This window comes from Harmonia axyridis, chromosome 1, assembly GCF_914767665.1.
Source record: "Harmonia axyridis chromosome 1, icHarAxyr1.1, whole genome shotgun sequence".
Lineage (NCBI taxonomy): Eukaryota > Metazoa > Arthropoda > Insecta > Coleoptera > Coccinellidae > Harmonia > Harmonia axyridis.
Window position 1 is genome coordinate 5,288,689 of NC_059501.1, and position 18,690 is coordinate 5,307,378.

At 34.5% G+C, this 18,690-nt stretch overlaps 1 protein-coding gene across 1 annotated transcript in view; it reads right to left on the bottom strand.

The window, feature by feature from the left end:
- Positions 1-7,551: 7,551 nt before the first annotated feature.
- Positions 7,552-18,690, bottom strand: part of LOC123671052 — a 55,961-nt gene continuing 44,822 nt past the window's right edge. The window contains exons 11-12 of the mRNA XM_045604700.1: positions 12,637-12,877; positions 7,552-7,813 (exon numbers count right to left, since the gene is read on the bottom strand). Of these exons, the coding sequence (XP_045460656.1) occupies positions 7,598-7,813; positions 12,637-12,877 (457 nt within the window). The 3' untranslated portion in view covers positions 7,552-7,597. The remainder of the gene's footprint in view (positions 7,814-12,636; positions 12,878-18,690) is intronic.

Below are 18,690 nucleotides of genomic sequence, written 5' to 3' on the forward strand. Positions count from 1 at the left end.
AATATTTCACTGAATTCGCGAGTTTTTCCAAAAAGAACGCACTTCTTATGTGACTTAGTTGATCAACGTTTCATATCAACTCAAAATATATTGAGATGAATAACTAAATATATCAGAACTTCAGAAAACAAACTTCAAGCGCGCCAAATGACGTGAAACGACCGATGACGGTAGGAGAGCAAAAGTTGCCGAACCTTGGATTTCAGCAGGTAGATACAGAAAATAATAAACATTCTGTTTATTATAAATTCGACCATTAGGAAAAATATCGGATTCCTAATATTTAAATTTGCATAATTCATCGGGAATCGCCCAAATAAACTTATTTCATTCAATATAATATACATTCATAATGATAAAGTAAAATTATGTATTTGTAAATATATCACAATCCGACAACGTAATCCAACCATGTTGGGGACATGTAAAAATTGCGTATACTCCCTCTATCTATGTTTATTACTCTATAATTCCGATCTATCACCATATTTTGGTCCAAATAACAGTAATGGTCCACCCTGTATATCGGCGCCAAATTATGTAAGACCTATGCATTCAAGCAAAATGTGAGATAGTTTGTGCCATCATAACTCCAGAACGCCTGAAGCTATCGCTTAGCGACCTTTTGGTTTTTTCATACAAATTTGATGGGATTTCTGTTTCTGTCAGAACTTAAAGATACAATTTGGTTTTTCGCAGTGCATCAGTTGAAGAACATCTTCTTTCGGCCATAACTTCAGAACGCCTGAAACTATCGCTTTGTGAATTTCAGGTTTTTTCATGTAAATTTGATGGAATTTCTATTTCTGTTAAGAAAATCCTATCATTACATTTGAAATTTTGAAGTAAAATGAACAAAACAATGAACTTCTGACTTAGCGCCCCCTGACGAAAGCAGCAAAAACAAATTTATCATGAGTATATTTTGTCCTCATTCAACAAGATATTATCTTTCAGACGAGATCTAATTTGCTCAAAAATGTTGAGCCAAACTGAAATTACAGGCATTTCAATCAGTCAGATTTCTCCCTTTCATCTACATTTATTTGATGTCGTAAAATCGAAAGTGACAATTCAAAAAGATAGAGAATTCTCCAAAGATTACAGTGATTATATTTTTTCTTCAGCTTCATATGAAACATTTTCGAGTAAAATTCATTTTTCTACTCGACGGTAGCTATTACGCCCCCTAGCGGTAGATGTATGAACTTCAAAACAATTTCCAGTGTGTTTTCTTGTACACTTTAGTGTTAAAATTTTTACCGCAAGTCTCTACGATGAGTGGATCCTGAGATATAGCCGCTTACCTCGCTTATTTGCCCAACCTGTACAAATTGGTCATGGAAATTTTCAGAAGAAGGATATGGAGTTGCTACCATAGTCGTGGTGGACGTTTGGCTGATATTGTCCTCCATCGTTAGTGACATACATTCCTCTTTATAATAAAATGAACATCCATCGATTTCTCCTAAAATATACTCGTTTTTTTGTAACATCAAAATGAAAACCCTTTAGTAGATTGACTTAAAAAAATAGTTATTTATTATACAAGGGAAAAAAGTATTAGATTTTAGCTCGAGGTTATGTTGTCTCCCGACGCGAAGCGGAGGGAGACAAAAAACCGAGAGCTAAAATCTAATATTTTTCCCGTGTATAATACACTATTTTTTTCTGTGACAGGAAAAACGACAATTTAATAGTGAAAGAACATATTATTACAATATATTAAAGTCAGAGTGTTATCGATATGAATTTTGAATTTTTAAACTAGTAAGCTGCAAATAGACCTGCGTTGCTAAGGGAAACTTCAAAGTAATCAAATATCTGTCAATTTAATTTTGTGATTTATTTCAAAAATTACGAACTCAGTAATAATTGTTTAGTGGTTATTTTGTTGAATAATATAAAGTTGAAAAATGTCTGATTCCGAGTTTTCTCTAACTCCACTGGAGTTGATAGAAGCAGCGCAAGTAGCGTCACGAAAATTATTGCCAGCTAAATCGCGGAAAATTTACGAAACCGCGTATTCAAGATTTATGGAATGGAAAATGAAAAAGACATGCAGTTCTTTCTCGGAGATAGTGTTATTGGCTTATTTTTCGGAATTGGCACAACAACAAAAGCCATCAATAGTGTGATCGAATTATTATTATTCCTTTATCTATATGTAGATAAATATATATCCGGGAAAAAAGTACTCACTTTTTTCCCGGGGAAAAAAGTAATTTCGTGAAAAGTCATATTTTGTTACCTGTCAACAGAGGTAAAATGTCAAATTTTTTTCCCGTCACAGAAAAAATTAATTTATTATCTTCACCGAATTATATTTTGGTTCACAAGAAAGACAACTAAAAAAATTTCGCGAAACAAAAAAAAAATTGATGTAATAGTCTTCCAATTCCCACACGTGGTCGTCAGCGGGGATTACCATCTTCTTGCAGATTGAATTGTAAACAGCCACGTTCGATCGAGGCAATAAATTCTCCCCGAGTTCATTTAAAATTTCACTTGAACCAAGCCTATATGGACACAAAAGTATTTTATTGCCACTTCCATGAATTTATTGCCATTATCATGGACCCCAATAAGCATCCAGGCAGATTTGGAAAGAAAACAGCGATGATTATAATCTGTAGCGTTCACGCGTGACAAGACCGACGTGTAAAATAGAAGAAGAAGAAAATATGCACAGAGAAAAGGTATGCTATGCAATATACTCATACAAAATTCAATGTATATGTAAACTTTGATGATGAATATATGTTATTATTATTATTATTAAAAGGTTTTTCAAGAAGAGGTTTCATTTTGAATAGCTCGCTATTTGGTCAGCTGTTATCTTTTGACATTGGACAAATAAAAAACTACGCTATCACTAAAAATGGAATGATATCCGCTTCAACAACGCAATAAAACTAAAATTCAATACAAATATTTCTTCTTTCTTCCAGAATTTTTTTTATTGAACCATTGGTAGTTTAGAAGAATTCAAAAGAAACTCTGGTCCAGTAGGTACTACACTTATTGGTTGCTTGTAGTTTTGTCGTATTTGCTACCCATTTTGAGGAAAAAAATTTAAACAGCTCTGAGTAGTGCTCAGGAAAATCCAAATTAGTATGAAAATCCAGTCAACAAGCTGTGATAAATGAATTAATTATAAGTTTTGGTTCTTATTTACCAATCAATCTGTAGCGAAGATCAATAAAGATTCGATAAACTAGTGGGTATAAGAGTCACAAAAAATTAGGACACCCTGTATCTAGAAAACAAAGCGTTTGCGAACCCATATTTATAAAACTTGTTATTCTCAAAATTACCGAAGGAATCTCTCATTTTCTTTCGTACCTCCAATTTAGGAACACCCTGTATAAATATAAGGTAAGAACAATCGAATGGATAATGAAAAAAAAAGTTATTATTTTCCAATTTCAAACTTCGTTATCAAACCTCTATCTCTTACATTACATATATGAGTAAACGTTGTCGTCAAAAAAATTTTTTTTTCGATTTCAGCCTCCCATTCCTACGCCCTCGACAAGGAACGTCATGCCTTCGCTTATAGTATCCTTGAAATGCATCAAAATTATCCGGATTTTCATAGAAATGTCATCTTCAATGATAGATAATGCCCACTTCCTCATCGAAGATTACGTTAACAAGCAGAATTGTAGCATTTGGGTCTCGAAAAATCCAAGAATGATTGTTGAAAAGCCTATGTGAAGGGCTGGAGGTATGATTGGACCCTATAATTATTCATAGGAAACCTTTTTATTGAAACACTGAACTTAAACCCCGATGTTTTTTATTATGTTATATTCGAATTACTAATGTAACGGGTGTTTTTTTCGAGGTATATAACTTTAAGTTGACATTACTGTTCAAGATGGCAACCGATTCAACATCTGTCCTTTGATTTATTCTCAGTTTGGTTTGGCAATTCATCATGAATAGACTCACGCCTGAACAACGCTTGCAAATAGTGCAATTTTATTTCGAAAATAATGGTTCTGTGCGGAATTCGTATCGCGCACTACGTCCATTTTATTTTGTTTAGTGATGAAGCGCACTTCTGGTTGAATGGCTACGTCTACAAACAAAACGGCCGCATTTGGAGTGAAGCAAATCCTCAAGTGTATGTCGAAACACCGTTACATCCAGAAAAACTGACTGTTTGGTGCGCTTTATGGACTGGTGGAATCATTGGTCCGTACTTCTTCAAAAACGATGATGGCCAGAACGTTACAGTCAATGGTGATCGGTATAAAGCCATGATTACTTACTTTTTCATTCCTGGATTGAACAACCATGATTTCCAGGAGCTGTGGTTCCAACAAGACGGCGCAACATGTCACACAGCTCGTGTCACAATCGATTTATTGAAAGACACGTTTGGTGACCGTTTAATTTCACGTTTTGGACCTGTGAATTGGCCTCCAAGATCTTGTGATTTAACACCGCTAGACTACTTTCTGTGGGGCTATGTGAAGTCATTGGTCTATGCAGATAAGCCACAAACCCTTGACCATTTGGAAGACAACATTCGCCGTGTTATTGCCGATATACGGCCACAAATGTTGGAAAAAGTCATCGAAAATTGGACGTCCAGATTGGACTACATCCGAGCCAGCCGTGGCGGTCATATGCCAGAAATCATATTTAAAATATAGTGCCACAAGATTATCTTGCGGATAAATAAAATTCATGTCAATTGAATAAGCCTTCGTTGTTTTATTGCAATTTAAAGTTCTAAAAAAACACCCTTTATATCTGTTCGACAAAATCTGAAGACCATTTTGTAATCTGCTCCCAAAAACTAACAGTTGATAAATCGAAAAACGTCTGTTGGCCAAGCCTACAAAAAGTTCCGACCCTTGTTCAATGGAAACTACTCGCAATTTGCCAGAAACTCAAGGTCAAAGTCAATATCAACCGGAATGATAACCAATTCGTAAAAATTGGCCTCAACACGTGATTTTATCGCCGTTCCAAACAATAAATGCCTACTTGTTTGCCCTTTTTCCAGGGAATAAGACCACAAACATGTCATTCCTATGATTTAACCTGTCAATTGTTGCTCAGATTGAACAGAACCACCCCCACATTTCCTTGTGAGGGGGGAGATTTCTATTTCCTTGGGGAACAAGGAAAATAACTGATCCTTCGGAAACGTTCTCATGATATTCCATGCCATGTTTGCTCGATTAATGAGAGGAAATACCTGAGATATTCCAATTTCGTTATTTCTTTCTGTGGTGAAATTGCAGCATACTTTGCGATTTTTTCATTACCTAATTTACGATGGGAATGTCATTGGGGGAAATTACAAAACATTTTGATACTTATATTAGAACTCATTGAGGAAATAGTGTGGTTTTTAGATGTGTTTTTCCATTTTTCAGCAGGTTTGAAGATTGAATTTAATTTTTGAAATGGAAGACTGTTAGTCCAGTAGATATGTACATTTTACCTGGAAAAATTCCTGTCTTAATGAAACTTTTACAGGTTGTGAGGGGTGTTGTGAGACTACTCTGTTAAGTTATCTAACACGAGGACCCTGTGCTAACTTGAGGAGGGCCGATGGCCGAAGAACCTCAACATTTTCGAACTTTTTTTGCTCTTTACTTTTGAACTAATGAGTTGTCGACCAAAACGTTCATTTTCAAAGTTGAACAGAATTGAATTCGCTACAATTTTTCCTAAACCTAATGTCAACCGAGATATAGGGTGATTTTTTCGAGGTATATAACTTTAAGTTGGCATTACTATTCGAAATGGCGACCGATTTAACAGCTGTCAAGTGGTTTATTCTCAGTTTGGTTTGGCAATTCATCATGAATAGACTCACGCCAGAACAACGCTTGCAAATAGTGCAATTTTATTTCGAAAATAATGGTTCTGTGCGGAATACATATTGCGCACTACGTCCATTTTATTTTGTTTAGCGATGAAGCGCACTTCTGGTTGAATGGATACGTCAACAAACAAAACTGCCGCATTTAGAGTGAAGCTAATCCCCAAGTGAATGTCGAAACACCGTTACATCCAGAAAACTGACTGTTTGGTGCGCTTTATGGGCTGGTGGAATCATTGGTCCGTACTTCTTCAAAAACGATGATGGCCAGAACGTTACAGTCAATGGTGATCGGTATAGAGCCATGATTACTAACTTTTTCATTCCTGAATTGAACAACCATGGTGTTCAGGAGCTGTGGTTCCAACAAGACGGCGCAACATGTCACACAGCTCGTGCCACAATCGATTTATTGAAAGACACGTTTGGTGACCGCTTAATTTCACGTTTTGGACCTGTGAATTGGCCTCCAAGATCTTGTGATTCAACACCGCTAGACTACTTTCTGTGGGGCTATGTAAAGTCATTGGTCTATGCGGATAAGCCACAAACTCTTGACCATTTGGAAGACAACATTCGCCGTGTTATTGCCGATATACGGCCACAAATGTTGGAAACAGTCATCGAAAATTGGACGTCCAGATTGGACTACATCCGAGCCAGCCGTGGCGGTCATATGCCAGAAATCATATTTAAAATGTAATGCCACAAGATTATCTTGCGGATAAATAAAATTCATGTCAATCGAATAATCCATCGTTGTTTTATTGCAATTTAAAGTTCTATAACTCTAAAAAAACACCCTTTATCTATCTGTGTTTTTTGCTGGCCATGTGTCCTAGTTCACATATTGAGTATATTATTCCTATCGGAAAACCCTATATCTTCTCTTACTAACGATTCGAAGTCCTCTGGATTCAATAGATGACAAACTTTATTTACCACTCCAATGAATCCTTGGTTCTTTTTAATTCAGTTCAAGGAAATTTCCCCAATTCAGAAATGCATCCTACCTTTTTCAATATCGACGAAAATAGTACATCTATCTGGGCAACTAAAAAGTTTGTTTCAGAAACTCTTTTCACTTCCTTCAACCACTCAACAATAGAAGAAGCCAATCAAGTGAATGTAATTACATCTCTTCAGCGAAGTACATAACGTTAAATTGAGGTAGTTTCATAAAAAAAAAACTAATCGTGGGTGAAATTTTATTTGAACTGAATATGGAATAACTTCAAATTCAATTTCGTTGCCGTCTTAGCAACAAATACGATAAGCTATCCAGAAATGTATCGTGTAAGACACTTATGTTGACAAATAGGTATCCAAATTGGAGCAGCCTAGAGCACCAAGATTCAGGGGCGTCTTAATCAACAAAAATCAGATGTGTACAAATTGAAAGTAGTTCAATCAGAAACAACATGAAGAAATGCACTCATCAGGCTTGCCGGTGTTCTCTTTGATAAACTTTTATTCCATTTTTGGGATCCTTGAAGTTTCAGGAATAATTTTTAATTTCGATTCTTCAATCAAAATTTGTAAGTAACAATTCAAAAAAAAATATTAAAATTGAAAGATTTTGCATTTTCAAATTGGGTCAAATCAATACCTCCTAGAAGATCCTGGCATCTAGGATGTGTCTATTGGTGTAACCCCCCATGAGTGAACTCTATTCAAGCCAATGGTCGCTCTACCAAAACAAATATTTGATGATTGGATTCTCTATTGTTTGTGAAGTAAAACATTTTATATGGGAGTGTATTTGTCGGTCGCATAAAGTACATCTAACGCTTTTATGAAGGATCTGTAGTCAACTTCGTCTCTCATTCCTCTCTCGAAACCGAAGCACTTGCAGATAACCTCAAACTCATTGGTAGACACCAGATCTGCCATTCCTCGCATGTGTAGAGCCTTCAGGAACTGCTCTCTAGTCACGGTTCCACAGTTGGCCTTGTCATAATCCTGAAAAAAGTAATAATACTGTACTAGGTACAAAGTAATGAGATCGAAGATCTATGCATTGATTACTTGGATGCTATCATTTACAATCTTCGAAAATTCCACCTCTGGTGCCCTGTTTGTAACCGTCCCTTATTTAGGAGAAAGTTAGTTGTAACGGGTGTTTATTTTTGAGGTATGTAACTTTAAGTTGGCATTACTGTTCGAGATGGTGACCGATTTGACAGCTGTCAAGTGATTTATTCTCAGTTTGGTTTGGCAATTCATCATGAATAGACTCACGTCTGAACAATGCTTGCAAATAGTGCAATTTTATTTCGAAAATAATGGTTCTGTGCGGAATACGTATCGCACACTACGTCCATTTTATTTTGTTTAGCGATGAAGCGCACTTCTGGTTGAATGGCTACGTCAACTAACAAAACTGCCGCATTTGGAGTGAAGCTAATCCTCAAGTGTATGTCGAAACACCGTTTCATCCAGAAAAACTGACTGTTTGGTGCGCTTTATGGGCTGGTAGAATCATTGGTCCGTACTTCTTCAAAAACGATGATGGCCAGAACGTTACAGCCAATGGTGATCGGTATAGAGCCATGATTACTAACTTTTTCATTCCTGAATTGAACAACCATGATGTCCAGGAGCTGTGGTTCCAACAAGACGGCGCAACATGTCACACAGCTCTTGCCACAATTGGTTTATTGAAAGACATGTTTGGTGACTACCTGTATTTCACGTTTTGGACCTGTGAATTGGCCTCCAAGATCTTGTGATTTAACACCGCTAGACTACTTTCTGTGGGGCTTTGTAAAGTCATTGGTCTATGCGGATAAGCCACAAACCCTTGACCATTTGGAAGACAACATTCGCCGTGTTATTGCCGATATACGGCCACAAATGTTGGAAAAAGTCATCGAAAATTGGACGTCCAGATTGGACTACATCCGAGCCAGCCGTGGCGGTCATATGCCAGATATCATATTTAAAATGTTATGCCACAAGATTATCTTGCGGATAAATAAAATTCATGTCAATCGAATAATCCATCGTTGTTTTATTGCAATTCAAAGTTCTATAGCTCTAAAAAAACACCCTTCATTACAAATTTCGGGGGATCGGCCCCCTCTAGAGTTTTGTATGTAATATCATTATGCCTCTCTCATAGAAGCCCTAGACGTGCATTTTCGCTTTTAGCGATGAAAAACTCTAAAATATAGCGTATTTTCTCTTTTTAAGTGTCCATATTTGACACGCGCTCAAACTAAATCGAGTCAACTAATCACAAAACTGTCAGAAAAGTTTTTGTAGTACGAAATCTCATCTTTCTAACTCCACCTAGTTGTACCCAATTCGGCTCATAAAACGCGAGATACAGATAACTAAAGCCATCTATCGCAAAAAAAATAATGGATTGATTTTCACCACAGCTAATATTAAACAAAATGAATCATGAATCTTGAAAATGCACAATTTTCTCAATTTAGCACATCAAAAATAAATCGACTATGGAATTATACAAGTCAATATAAATTTAATCGGTATCAATCTAATAATTCATTTTGCCACAATTCATAATGGAACAAATCGACCCAATCAACGGAAAAATCAGAGATAACGGTTAATAAGTTCGATGTAATTCATCAACAAAACCAACAAGTCTCCTCTCCAAGACAAAGTAAATATTTTCGGATGGTGACGTACTTTGGCATGTCTTATTAAAAGTTGCGGGGTAAACATGGCGCGAACATAAAATCTACGTAGAAAGAAACCTGTACGATTATAATGATGTCCGCTCTTCATCATCGGTAAAAGACGTTGGGAATTTTACATTAGATTTATAATAGATCCTCTTCCAACGAAAATATCTCAACAAATAAATGAAAAAAAAAATTAAATACACTGTGTCCGTAAAGTATGGAACACATTCATTTTTAGCTAAAGATACCATTTTAGGAAATAAGCCTGAACCACGTCGATTTTTTATTTTAATTTACCGTATTTTAAAATAATAATCTAATATACAGGGTGAATTACTTTCGAGTAATGACGTCACCGTCATTTTTTTTTAATGGAACACCCCCATTTTGTCTCAATTTTCTGATTACTCTAGCTGAGCTGATTCGAAAAATTTATCACATGTTGATTCCAATTGGTACTGGGTATACAAAAATACAATAGTTTTGTGTGTTAACAATATTATCAAAAATACTTATTGTCTAGCGGAAATAAACAAATAATGACATTTCACAAAAAACTAGACGACAATGTTTTTTTTAAATTAATTATAAATAATTTCTTTCATATTCTGTCCGCTAGACCACAAGTACCAAACATGTTTGGAAACAGCTCATTTTTATTAATCTAAAAATGTAACAAACTACAGGGTGTTACATTCAAACCAATTGCCTCTAGACAATAAGTATTTTTGATAATATTGTTAATTTAACTAATAAAGAATGTTACGCGTTACTTTATGAACACACACAAAACTATTGTATTTTTGTCCACCCTGTACCAATTGGAATCAACATGTGATACATTTTTGGAATCAGCTCAGCTAGACAAAATTGAGATAAAATGGGGGTGTTCCATTTAAAAAAAATGCCGGTGACGTCATTACTCGAAAGTAATTCACCCTGTATATTAGATTATTATGTTGAAATAAGGTAAATTAAAGTAAAAAATCGTCGTGTCAGGATTATTTCTTGAAATGGTCTGTTTAGCTGGAAATGAATTTGTTCCATACTTCACGGACACATTGTAGAAGATCACTATGAAAATATAGATTCAGATTAAGATTTAAGGAGGTGCCATTTAGCACTGCGACCTAATGGTAGAATTTTTTTTTGCATAAGTTGATTAGCAATCAAAATAACGGGTGTTTTTTTTCGAGGTATATAACTTTAAGTTGGCATTACTGTTCAAGATGGCGACCGATTTAACGCTGTCAAGTGATTAATGCTCAGTTTGGTTTAGCAATTCATCATGAATAGACTCACGCCTCAACAACGCTTGCAAATAGTGCAATGTTATTTCGAAAATAATGGTTCTTACGGAATACGCATCGCGCACTACGTCCATTTTATTTTGTTTAGCGATGAAGCGCACTTCTGGTTGAATGACTACGTCAACAAACAAAACTGCCGCATTTGGAGTGAAGCTTATCCTCAAGTGTATGTCGAAACACCGTTACATCCAGAAAAACTGACTGTTTGGTGCGCTTTATGGGCTGGTGAAATCATTGGTCCGTACTTCTTCAAAAACGATGATGGCCAGAACGTTACAGTCAATGGTGATCGTTATAGAGCCATGATTACTGACTCTTCCTGAATTCCTGAATTGAACAACCATGATGTCCAGGAGCTGTGGTTCCAACAAGATGGCGCAACATGTCACGCAGCTCGTGCCACAATCGGTTTATTGAAAGACACGTTTGGTGACCGTTTAATTTCACGTTTTGGACCTGTGAATTGGCCTCCAAGATCTTGTGATTTAACACCGCTAGAATACTTTCTTGGGGCTATGTAAAGTCATTGGTCTATGCGGATAAGCCACAAACGCTTGACCATTTGGAAGACAACATTCGCCGTGTTATTGCCGATATACGGCCCCAAATGTTGGAAAAGTCATCAAAAATTGGACGTCCAGATTGGACTACATCCGAGCCAGCCGTGGCGGTCATATGCCAGAAATCATATTTAAAATGTAATGCCACAAGATTATCTTGCGGATAAATAAAATTCGTGTCAATCGAATAATCCATCGTTGTTTTATTGCAATTTAAAGTTCTATAGCTCTAAAAAAAAACACCCTTCAGAAATCTATATAAATTTCAAAAAATTCTCAACGAAACTATGAAGACTAAGGCCCAGTTTCACCAAATGCTTTAATCTTGACTTAGCTCTTAAGTGAGGCCTTAGATCACGATTAATGTAATGTAGCGTTTCACCACACTCCAAAGCGCCATTTAATCGACCAATCGCGATTTAGCACTAATCGGCCATTTTTGGAGGATTATAACCTTTCAAGTTGAGATTAATAATTGTTTATCAGTATGGAACTCTTGTCTATGTAATTATTTTTCCGGAAATTTCTAATTTTTGGGTCAATTTTATCAAAATATGACTATAAGTATAGGCTCAATATTTCCCATTTAAAATACACGTAAACTTTGTTTTTGTGTTTTATGAAATTTATTGCAAAGAATAATTTATTGATATGTTTGATTGAAATATTATTTAATAAGCAGTTAAACTTGTTAATAAAAATAAATAAGTTAATAAAATTACTTATATAGTTTTTTTTCCAGAATGTGTGGTTTTGTGAAATGGGATCATTTCTTTTTAACTTCTGCAAGTTTCCGACATTTCGAAGCACATCACTCGACATTTTCGGCAAAAATTAACTTTGTTTTTTGTTTACAAGATGACAAATGATTTGAAATGCTATGAGTTATGAATGAATGACACCTGACACCTAGCGGCAATGGTGGTCATCACTGCTAATACGATACAGAACACTATATAACTTTTTGTTCACAACGTTGCCAAATGGTTTGACTATTTAATCGCGATTTGGTTAATCGCGATCATCTTCGGACGGGTTGATGCATGGTGAAACAGAAAACACTGTTAAGCCTGCTTTATTAACAAGCGGAGTTTAATCAATCTGGGATCAAGTGCTGTTTGGTGAAACTGGGCCTAAGTATAGTTGCATAATCGAAGATTCGAATCATTTCTGGTCCTATGCCCAAAAGCTCACCGAGACAAAGATACGACGCAATTTCTCGATTAAAAAATGCAAAAAAATGTTCGACGATAACGAACCTGGAAAACACAGAGGATGTTCATCTGCAGGTCCGGCTTCTTCGCCAGCTTCTGCAAGGCGATCGAAACCTCACGTCTTTCCTCGAAATTGAGGAAGTTCTTCTCGCAGTCCTTCGTTGGGACGTGCTGTAGGGGTACTATGAGTGGCGCCCTCTCGAGGCAGGACTGCGTGAAGGATTCTTCTATGACTTCGGAGAACTTCCTGTAATCTATGCATTCTCGACGGAGTGGGGAAGCAAAGCTGAAAAAAATACAGAATGAATACCATTAATTTTTTTGAAACATTAGACTTAAAAAGGAACACCACCACGTGACTTTCTCGTGATCTGAGGAGAGACAAAAACAATGTGTGGTATTTCCAGAACGAGTGATTTGTCATTAGAAATTAGGAATATTAGAATAGTTCCAACTATCGTAGAAGTGAAATACCTTACGACTATTTTTAGAAATTTCAAGAAAATTAGTGCCCCATTTTGTAATGATTTTTGGTAGGAATTTTTTACGAATATTTTTAAAATACATCAGTGAGAAAAACGAAAATGTTTTGATGTTTAGGCTAATTTGAAACTGGCGATGAGCATTTGTGTTTAGTGATGGAGCTCATTTATGGTCAAATGAACTTGAAATACAGTGCGCTCAACCATCAATTTATTGCAAAATCAACTTGGTGACAACTTTATTTCCATAAGTGATCCTGCTAACTGGTCCCCTTGTTCGTGCAACTTAACGCCCCTCGATTACTTTTTATGGAGCTATGTTAAGTCATTGATGTCTACCGAAAAAGGAGCAAGTCTTGAAGAATTGGAAGCTGAAATTATCTACCATATTATAATAATAACATGTCATTCCAACACTTTTTCTGTCTTGGATTATTATTTGAAGTTCTCCAAGTTCTTACGATCTCACCCATCATTTAAAGAATCTCATAAAAAAAATAATACTAACGTCAGAAATCAATCTTGAAGCTATTTAAAAAAAACGTCCCTTAATGTAGGTCCACAAATGTCACAAGGTCGGTAAATATTTTCTTATATTTTTTAAGGAGGATATGATTTATCGATTAAGACAGAAAAAAAATTGAATAAATTTTGTCTCTGTCTACTGAAATTATTAAAAAATAAAGCATTGCAAAAACCACGACATGCTTAGTTTCAGATCTTGAATCTCTTTCAGTGGCGACGCTAGGGGCGCAATTCTGCTGGCACCCCCTTATATTTGAAATACTAAGGCTAAAATGATAACAAGATTAGTAGAACTATAATTTCGATTTAATTTGGACACCCAAAAAAAAAAATCGGACCCCCTTTGGCCACCCCTGTTTCGAAAGCTGGCGGCGCCACTGATCCCTTTTTATAAAATCAGAAAATATGATCTGTGATTGAAATTTCAATTCTGGTTTACAGAGTCTGAAGAGTTACAGCTGTAACAATGTTTTTTATAAACCTGTTTGCCCTTCTTCGATCTTCGTCTATAATGCGAAGTTTTTTTTGTACTTTATGTAGATAAGAACATGTGAGAGTAATGCATTTCAGTTATAGGAGTGATTTCATTGTAAAATTAGAATTTGGATAATGAAGTGTCTTTCCGGAGAATCTGATCATTTCACGATTAATATTCTCTTGCAAAATATAAAGTTGTAACAAAGACGACGAGGTTTTTAAGTGTTTCGACATTGTCAGTTGATAACTAATATTTGAAAAAATGCTTGAAGAAAACCCGCAACATCTCAGAAAATTTTATGCCGTGAACAACGGCTGAAAAATATTGAAGTCATCAAAATCTCTGATGTTGCAAAGTGATATTTTCCTGAATCTGCTGTCAACATTCGCTCCAGAATACAAGTCAAATAATGAATTGTTAAAACTCTTCAATACGCACTTTGGACAGCAGCAATCAGGTTTTAATGCAAAAAATGAATTCTCCAGTGCAATACAAAATCCAGAAGAATCTATAAAAGAATGGACTGTTCAGGTAAGTAGTCTAGCTGCCAATCGCAAATTCAAAAAAGAGTTAAATATGTCTACATGACGGTTTCATTATAGGGTTGTTGAGAAGACCAATCCAGGACTGACTTTTCCAGGAGGAAGGTGATAAAATTTTGGAAGACGCCATAAGAATAGCTAACAGGTACTTCAAAATAACACGTCACAGGTTAGAAAAGGATCAACGCAGCCAAGATCTTCATCTCAGTCGTTCCCTAAAATGAACACAGCAGCCTGTGCAGTTTGTGGTATAAGATATCACTTGACGCGTGAGTTCAAAGGTTACAGCTGTCATAAATGTCATTGCAGCGATGTAAAATTTCTCTTTATTTAATATCTGTGAAAACAAATCTGATGAACCTATCACCTTGAAATTGAAAATAGAAAATAAAATGGTTTTCATATCGATACTGAAACAAATGTGATTTCAGATATTATTCATAAAAATTTTTTTCGTTGTGAACTTTTAGAGAATAATTCAAAATTTTCTTCTTTTATGCGATAGTGTTTCTAAGCTGTTGGATTTATAAGAGTCAATGTAAACGTAATCAATTCTCAAAATGTTTCTCCGGAAATTGGAAATTATACAGATTGATTCAGAATTCATTATCAAATTTTCAGAGTTGTATATTCCAGGTCAAAATGAGACTTTTTTCATACACTTGGGCCCGCAAAGGCTTCGTTGCCGTACTACAGACAACAGAGTGAATATTTAAAATTTGAACCTAAAATCTCAAAAACTGAAAGATTTATGAAAACAAAAATTAAAAAATTTAATATATTTATGAAAAAAAAGTCTTATTTTGACCTGAAAAATACGCTCCTGATTTTAAATCATTAGAAATTGAGGACCTGGACCTCCATTATAAGGAAGAAATTTTCAAATTTGTCTTTTTTCCAGTAAATTATTGCGAAAGTTTTGGTCTGATAGAGCGACTGAAGTCTAAACTTGATAAGTATTCGAAAAAGGCATTGATTCCTTCAAAAAGGATCGAATTAAATACATATAAATAAAACAATGGAAATATCTAACCCAAATTTTTCAAAGATAGATCTGTGTTATACACATTGAAATTTAAGGTACTTATAAAATGTATTGAAACTTTTTGTTGATTTGGAAATAATAACACCAGATAAATCTTATAGTTCGGATTTAGATATACAGTTACATCATATTATATTATTTATATTTAATGATTTATGAAATGTTCATATGGAAATTGTGCTCAACTATGCTATCATCATTCTTCTAGTTTCATATTTATTTCGAAACACATCTTAATTGGCCATACTGAACAAATATGTTTCAATCCGTCCCTGCCTTTCTTAGGTAATTCAAAAAATTTCCGAAAGAGTCAAGTTTACACGGATAAATTTTTGGATAGTGCTGATAGACGTCATTGCTAATATTATCTATACAGGATGATTTCTCAAAAATTCATGAGACGATTTTTTGGCTTCAAGGTGTACTGTTAACATAAATTATTTTCGAATTTGTTCTCCTTCTGGGTTTTCACAACAATTAGAATTAATCAGATTTAATTTGAAAGTAATTCAGATTTGAGGCTTTATTTGTCACTGTTTTATTTCTATGAAGCTATGGTCGCCAAACATTTTCACTAGAAAACTATAAAGTAGGTTTTCAAGGTTGTTTGAGACACCAGATTTCAAATTTATTGTTACTCGAGAATATTTTTCGGATTTCACTTCTAACTACGTAGCTCGAAATATGTACATTGATTCCTAAGAAACTTTCAGAGATTCAAAACTTTTATCCAAATTTCATGCTTTTTTATAATAACTCATAATCGAAAAAATATAACATAACATCATTATTAATAATAGAAATTTGCTCTACTAATTTTCAACAAATAAAAAATTGAGCGAACAATAACAAGAATTTATAATTCAAAAATTTCAACGTAGTCAAGGCCCAAAAGCCCCCAAGCTTGAAAGTAATAAATGAAAAGGCTTTATTTGCTGCCAATTACAAAAAAAATCACCAACGTTTCGAGGACTTTTCTCCTCTTTTTCAAGGCAATATTTTGTACTTTCAAATTATACTTATTATTATTTATAAATATAAATAATATTTATATCAGATATAAAATATCTGACTGAATTCGAAACTTCTGCGGAAGTATAGAAAATAAATAAAATGGTTGCTCAATCGACACAGGATAGTTAAAGGATTGGGAATCTTTTACAATTCCAAATAAGGGGTTTATACAAAATAAAAAATAGTTCCTGAGTAATATTTATTCACTTACAAAACTAATTATATGTACAAAAGTTGTTATACAGAAAATAATTACAAACAATTGCGCTTATTCTCTAGCGATTGAATATAGATTATTTAGTAGGTCTACGGAGTTTTCGCGAAATTATTTGCAAACCAAATGGCGCAACCATCGAATACTTTTCGGGAGATAGTATTGCCTCAGTATGGGATTTCTTTTCTATAATCAAATGCTTCTGGAACTTATACCGTGACTAGAATAATTATTTGTTGCATTTGATTGAGAGGATTTTGATGTGCATATCATTGTCGACGCTGACATTATATTATATTCAGTCTTCTTATTTCATAGTTATCATTACATGAGATCTCCTCTTAAATAGCCATACTGAACAAATATGCTTCAATACGTCCCTGTCTTTCTTAGGTAACACATAAAATTTCCCAAAGGGTCAAGTTTACATTTATGAATTTTTGGATGGTGCTAATAAACGTAAAATTTTATTTGAACAACGTTGTCCTGCTATATTATCTATACAGGATGATTTTCCTTCTTTAAATTCTTCGTATCATAAAATAAACGGTTGTCTTTTTGCTTTTCCAATAAAAAATCCATAGTTATTTTTGGTCTGTTCTTATAACGTAAAAATTTAGTGATTGGTGAAGATATTCCAAAAATTCATGAGGCGATTTCTTGATTTCGAGGTGTTGCTGTTCCCATCGATTATTTTCGAATTCGTTCCCCTTCTGGGTTATAACAACAATTATAATCAATCGGATTTAATTGGAAAGTTATTCAGATTTGAGGCTTAACGGGCTTTTTTGTCGAATCATTTTTTTTCCAATTTATTTGTCACTGTTTTATTTCTATGAAGCTATGGTCGCCAAACATTTTCACTAGAAAACTATGAAGTAGCTTTTCAAGGTTGTTTGAGACACCAGATTTCAAATTTATTGTTACGGAAGAATATTTTTCGGATTTCACTTCAAACTACGTAGCTCGAAATATGTACATTGATTCCTAAGAAACTTTCAGAGATTCAAAACTTTTATCCAAATTTCATGCTTTTTTATAATAACTCATAATCGAAAAAATATAACATAACATCATTATTAATAATAGAGATTTGCTCTTCTAATTTTCAACAAATAAAAAATTGAGCGAACAATAACAAAAATTTATAATTCAAAAATTTCAACGTAGTCAAGGCCCAAAAGCCCCCAAGCTTAAAAGTAATAAATGAAAAGGCTTTCTTTGCTGCCAATTACAAAAAAAATCGCCAACGTTTCGAGGAGTTTTCTCCTCTTTTTCAAGGCAATATTCTGTACTTTTAAATACAATTTAGAATTGAAAACTTCGAGATCATCTATCTGAAAAAATCTTCACATGGATGAAAATCTCGAACCGAACTTAAAAATAATTTTCTACTTCGATATAGAATATCTGGCTGAATTCGAAACTTCTGCGACTTGCGGAAGTATAGAAAATAAATAAAGTGCTTGTTCAATCGACACAGGATCGTTTTGGATTAAATTGGAAATCTTTTACAATTCCAAATTAGGGGTTTATACAAAATAAAAAATAGTTCCTGAGTAATATTTATTCACTTACAAAACTAATTATATGTACAAAAATTGTTATACAGAAAATAATTACAAACAATTGCGCTTATTCTCTAGCGATTGAATATAGATTATTTAGTAGGTCTACGGAGTTTTCGCGAAATTATTTGCAAACCAAATGGCGCAACCATCGAATACTTTTCGGGAGATAGTACCTATTGCCTCAGTATGGGATTTCTTTTCTATAATCAAATGCTTCTGGAACTTAAA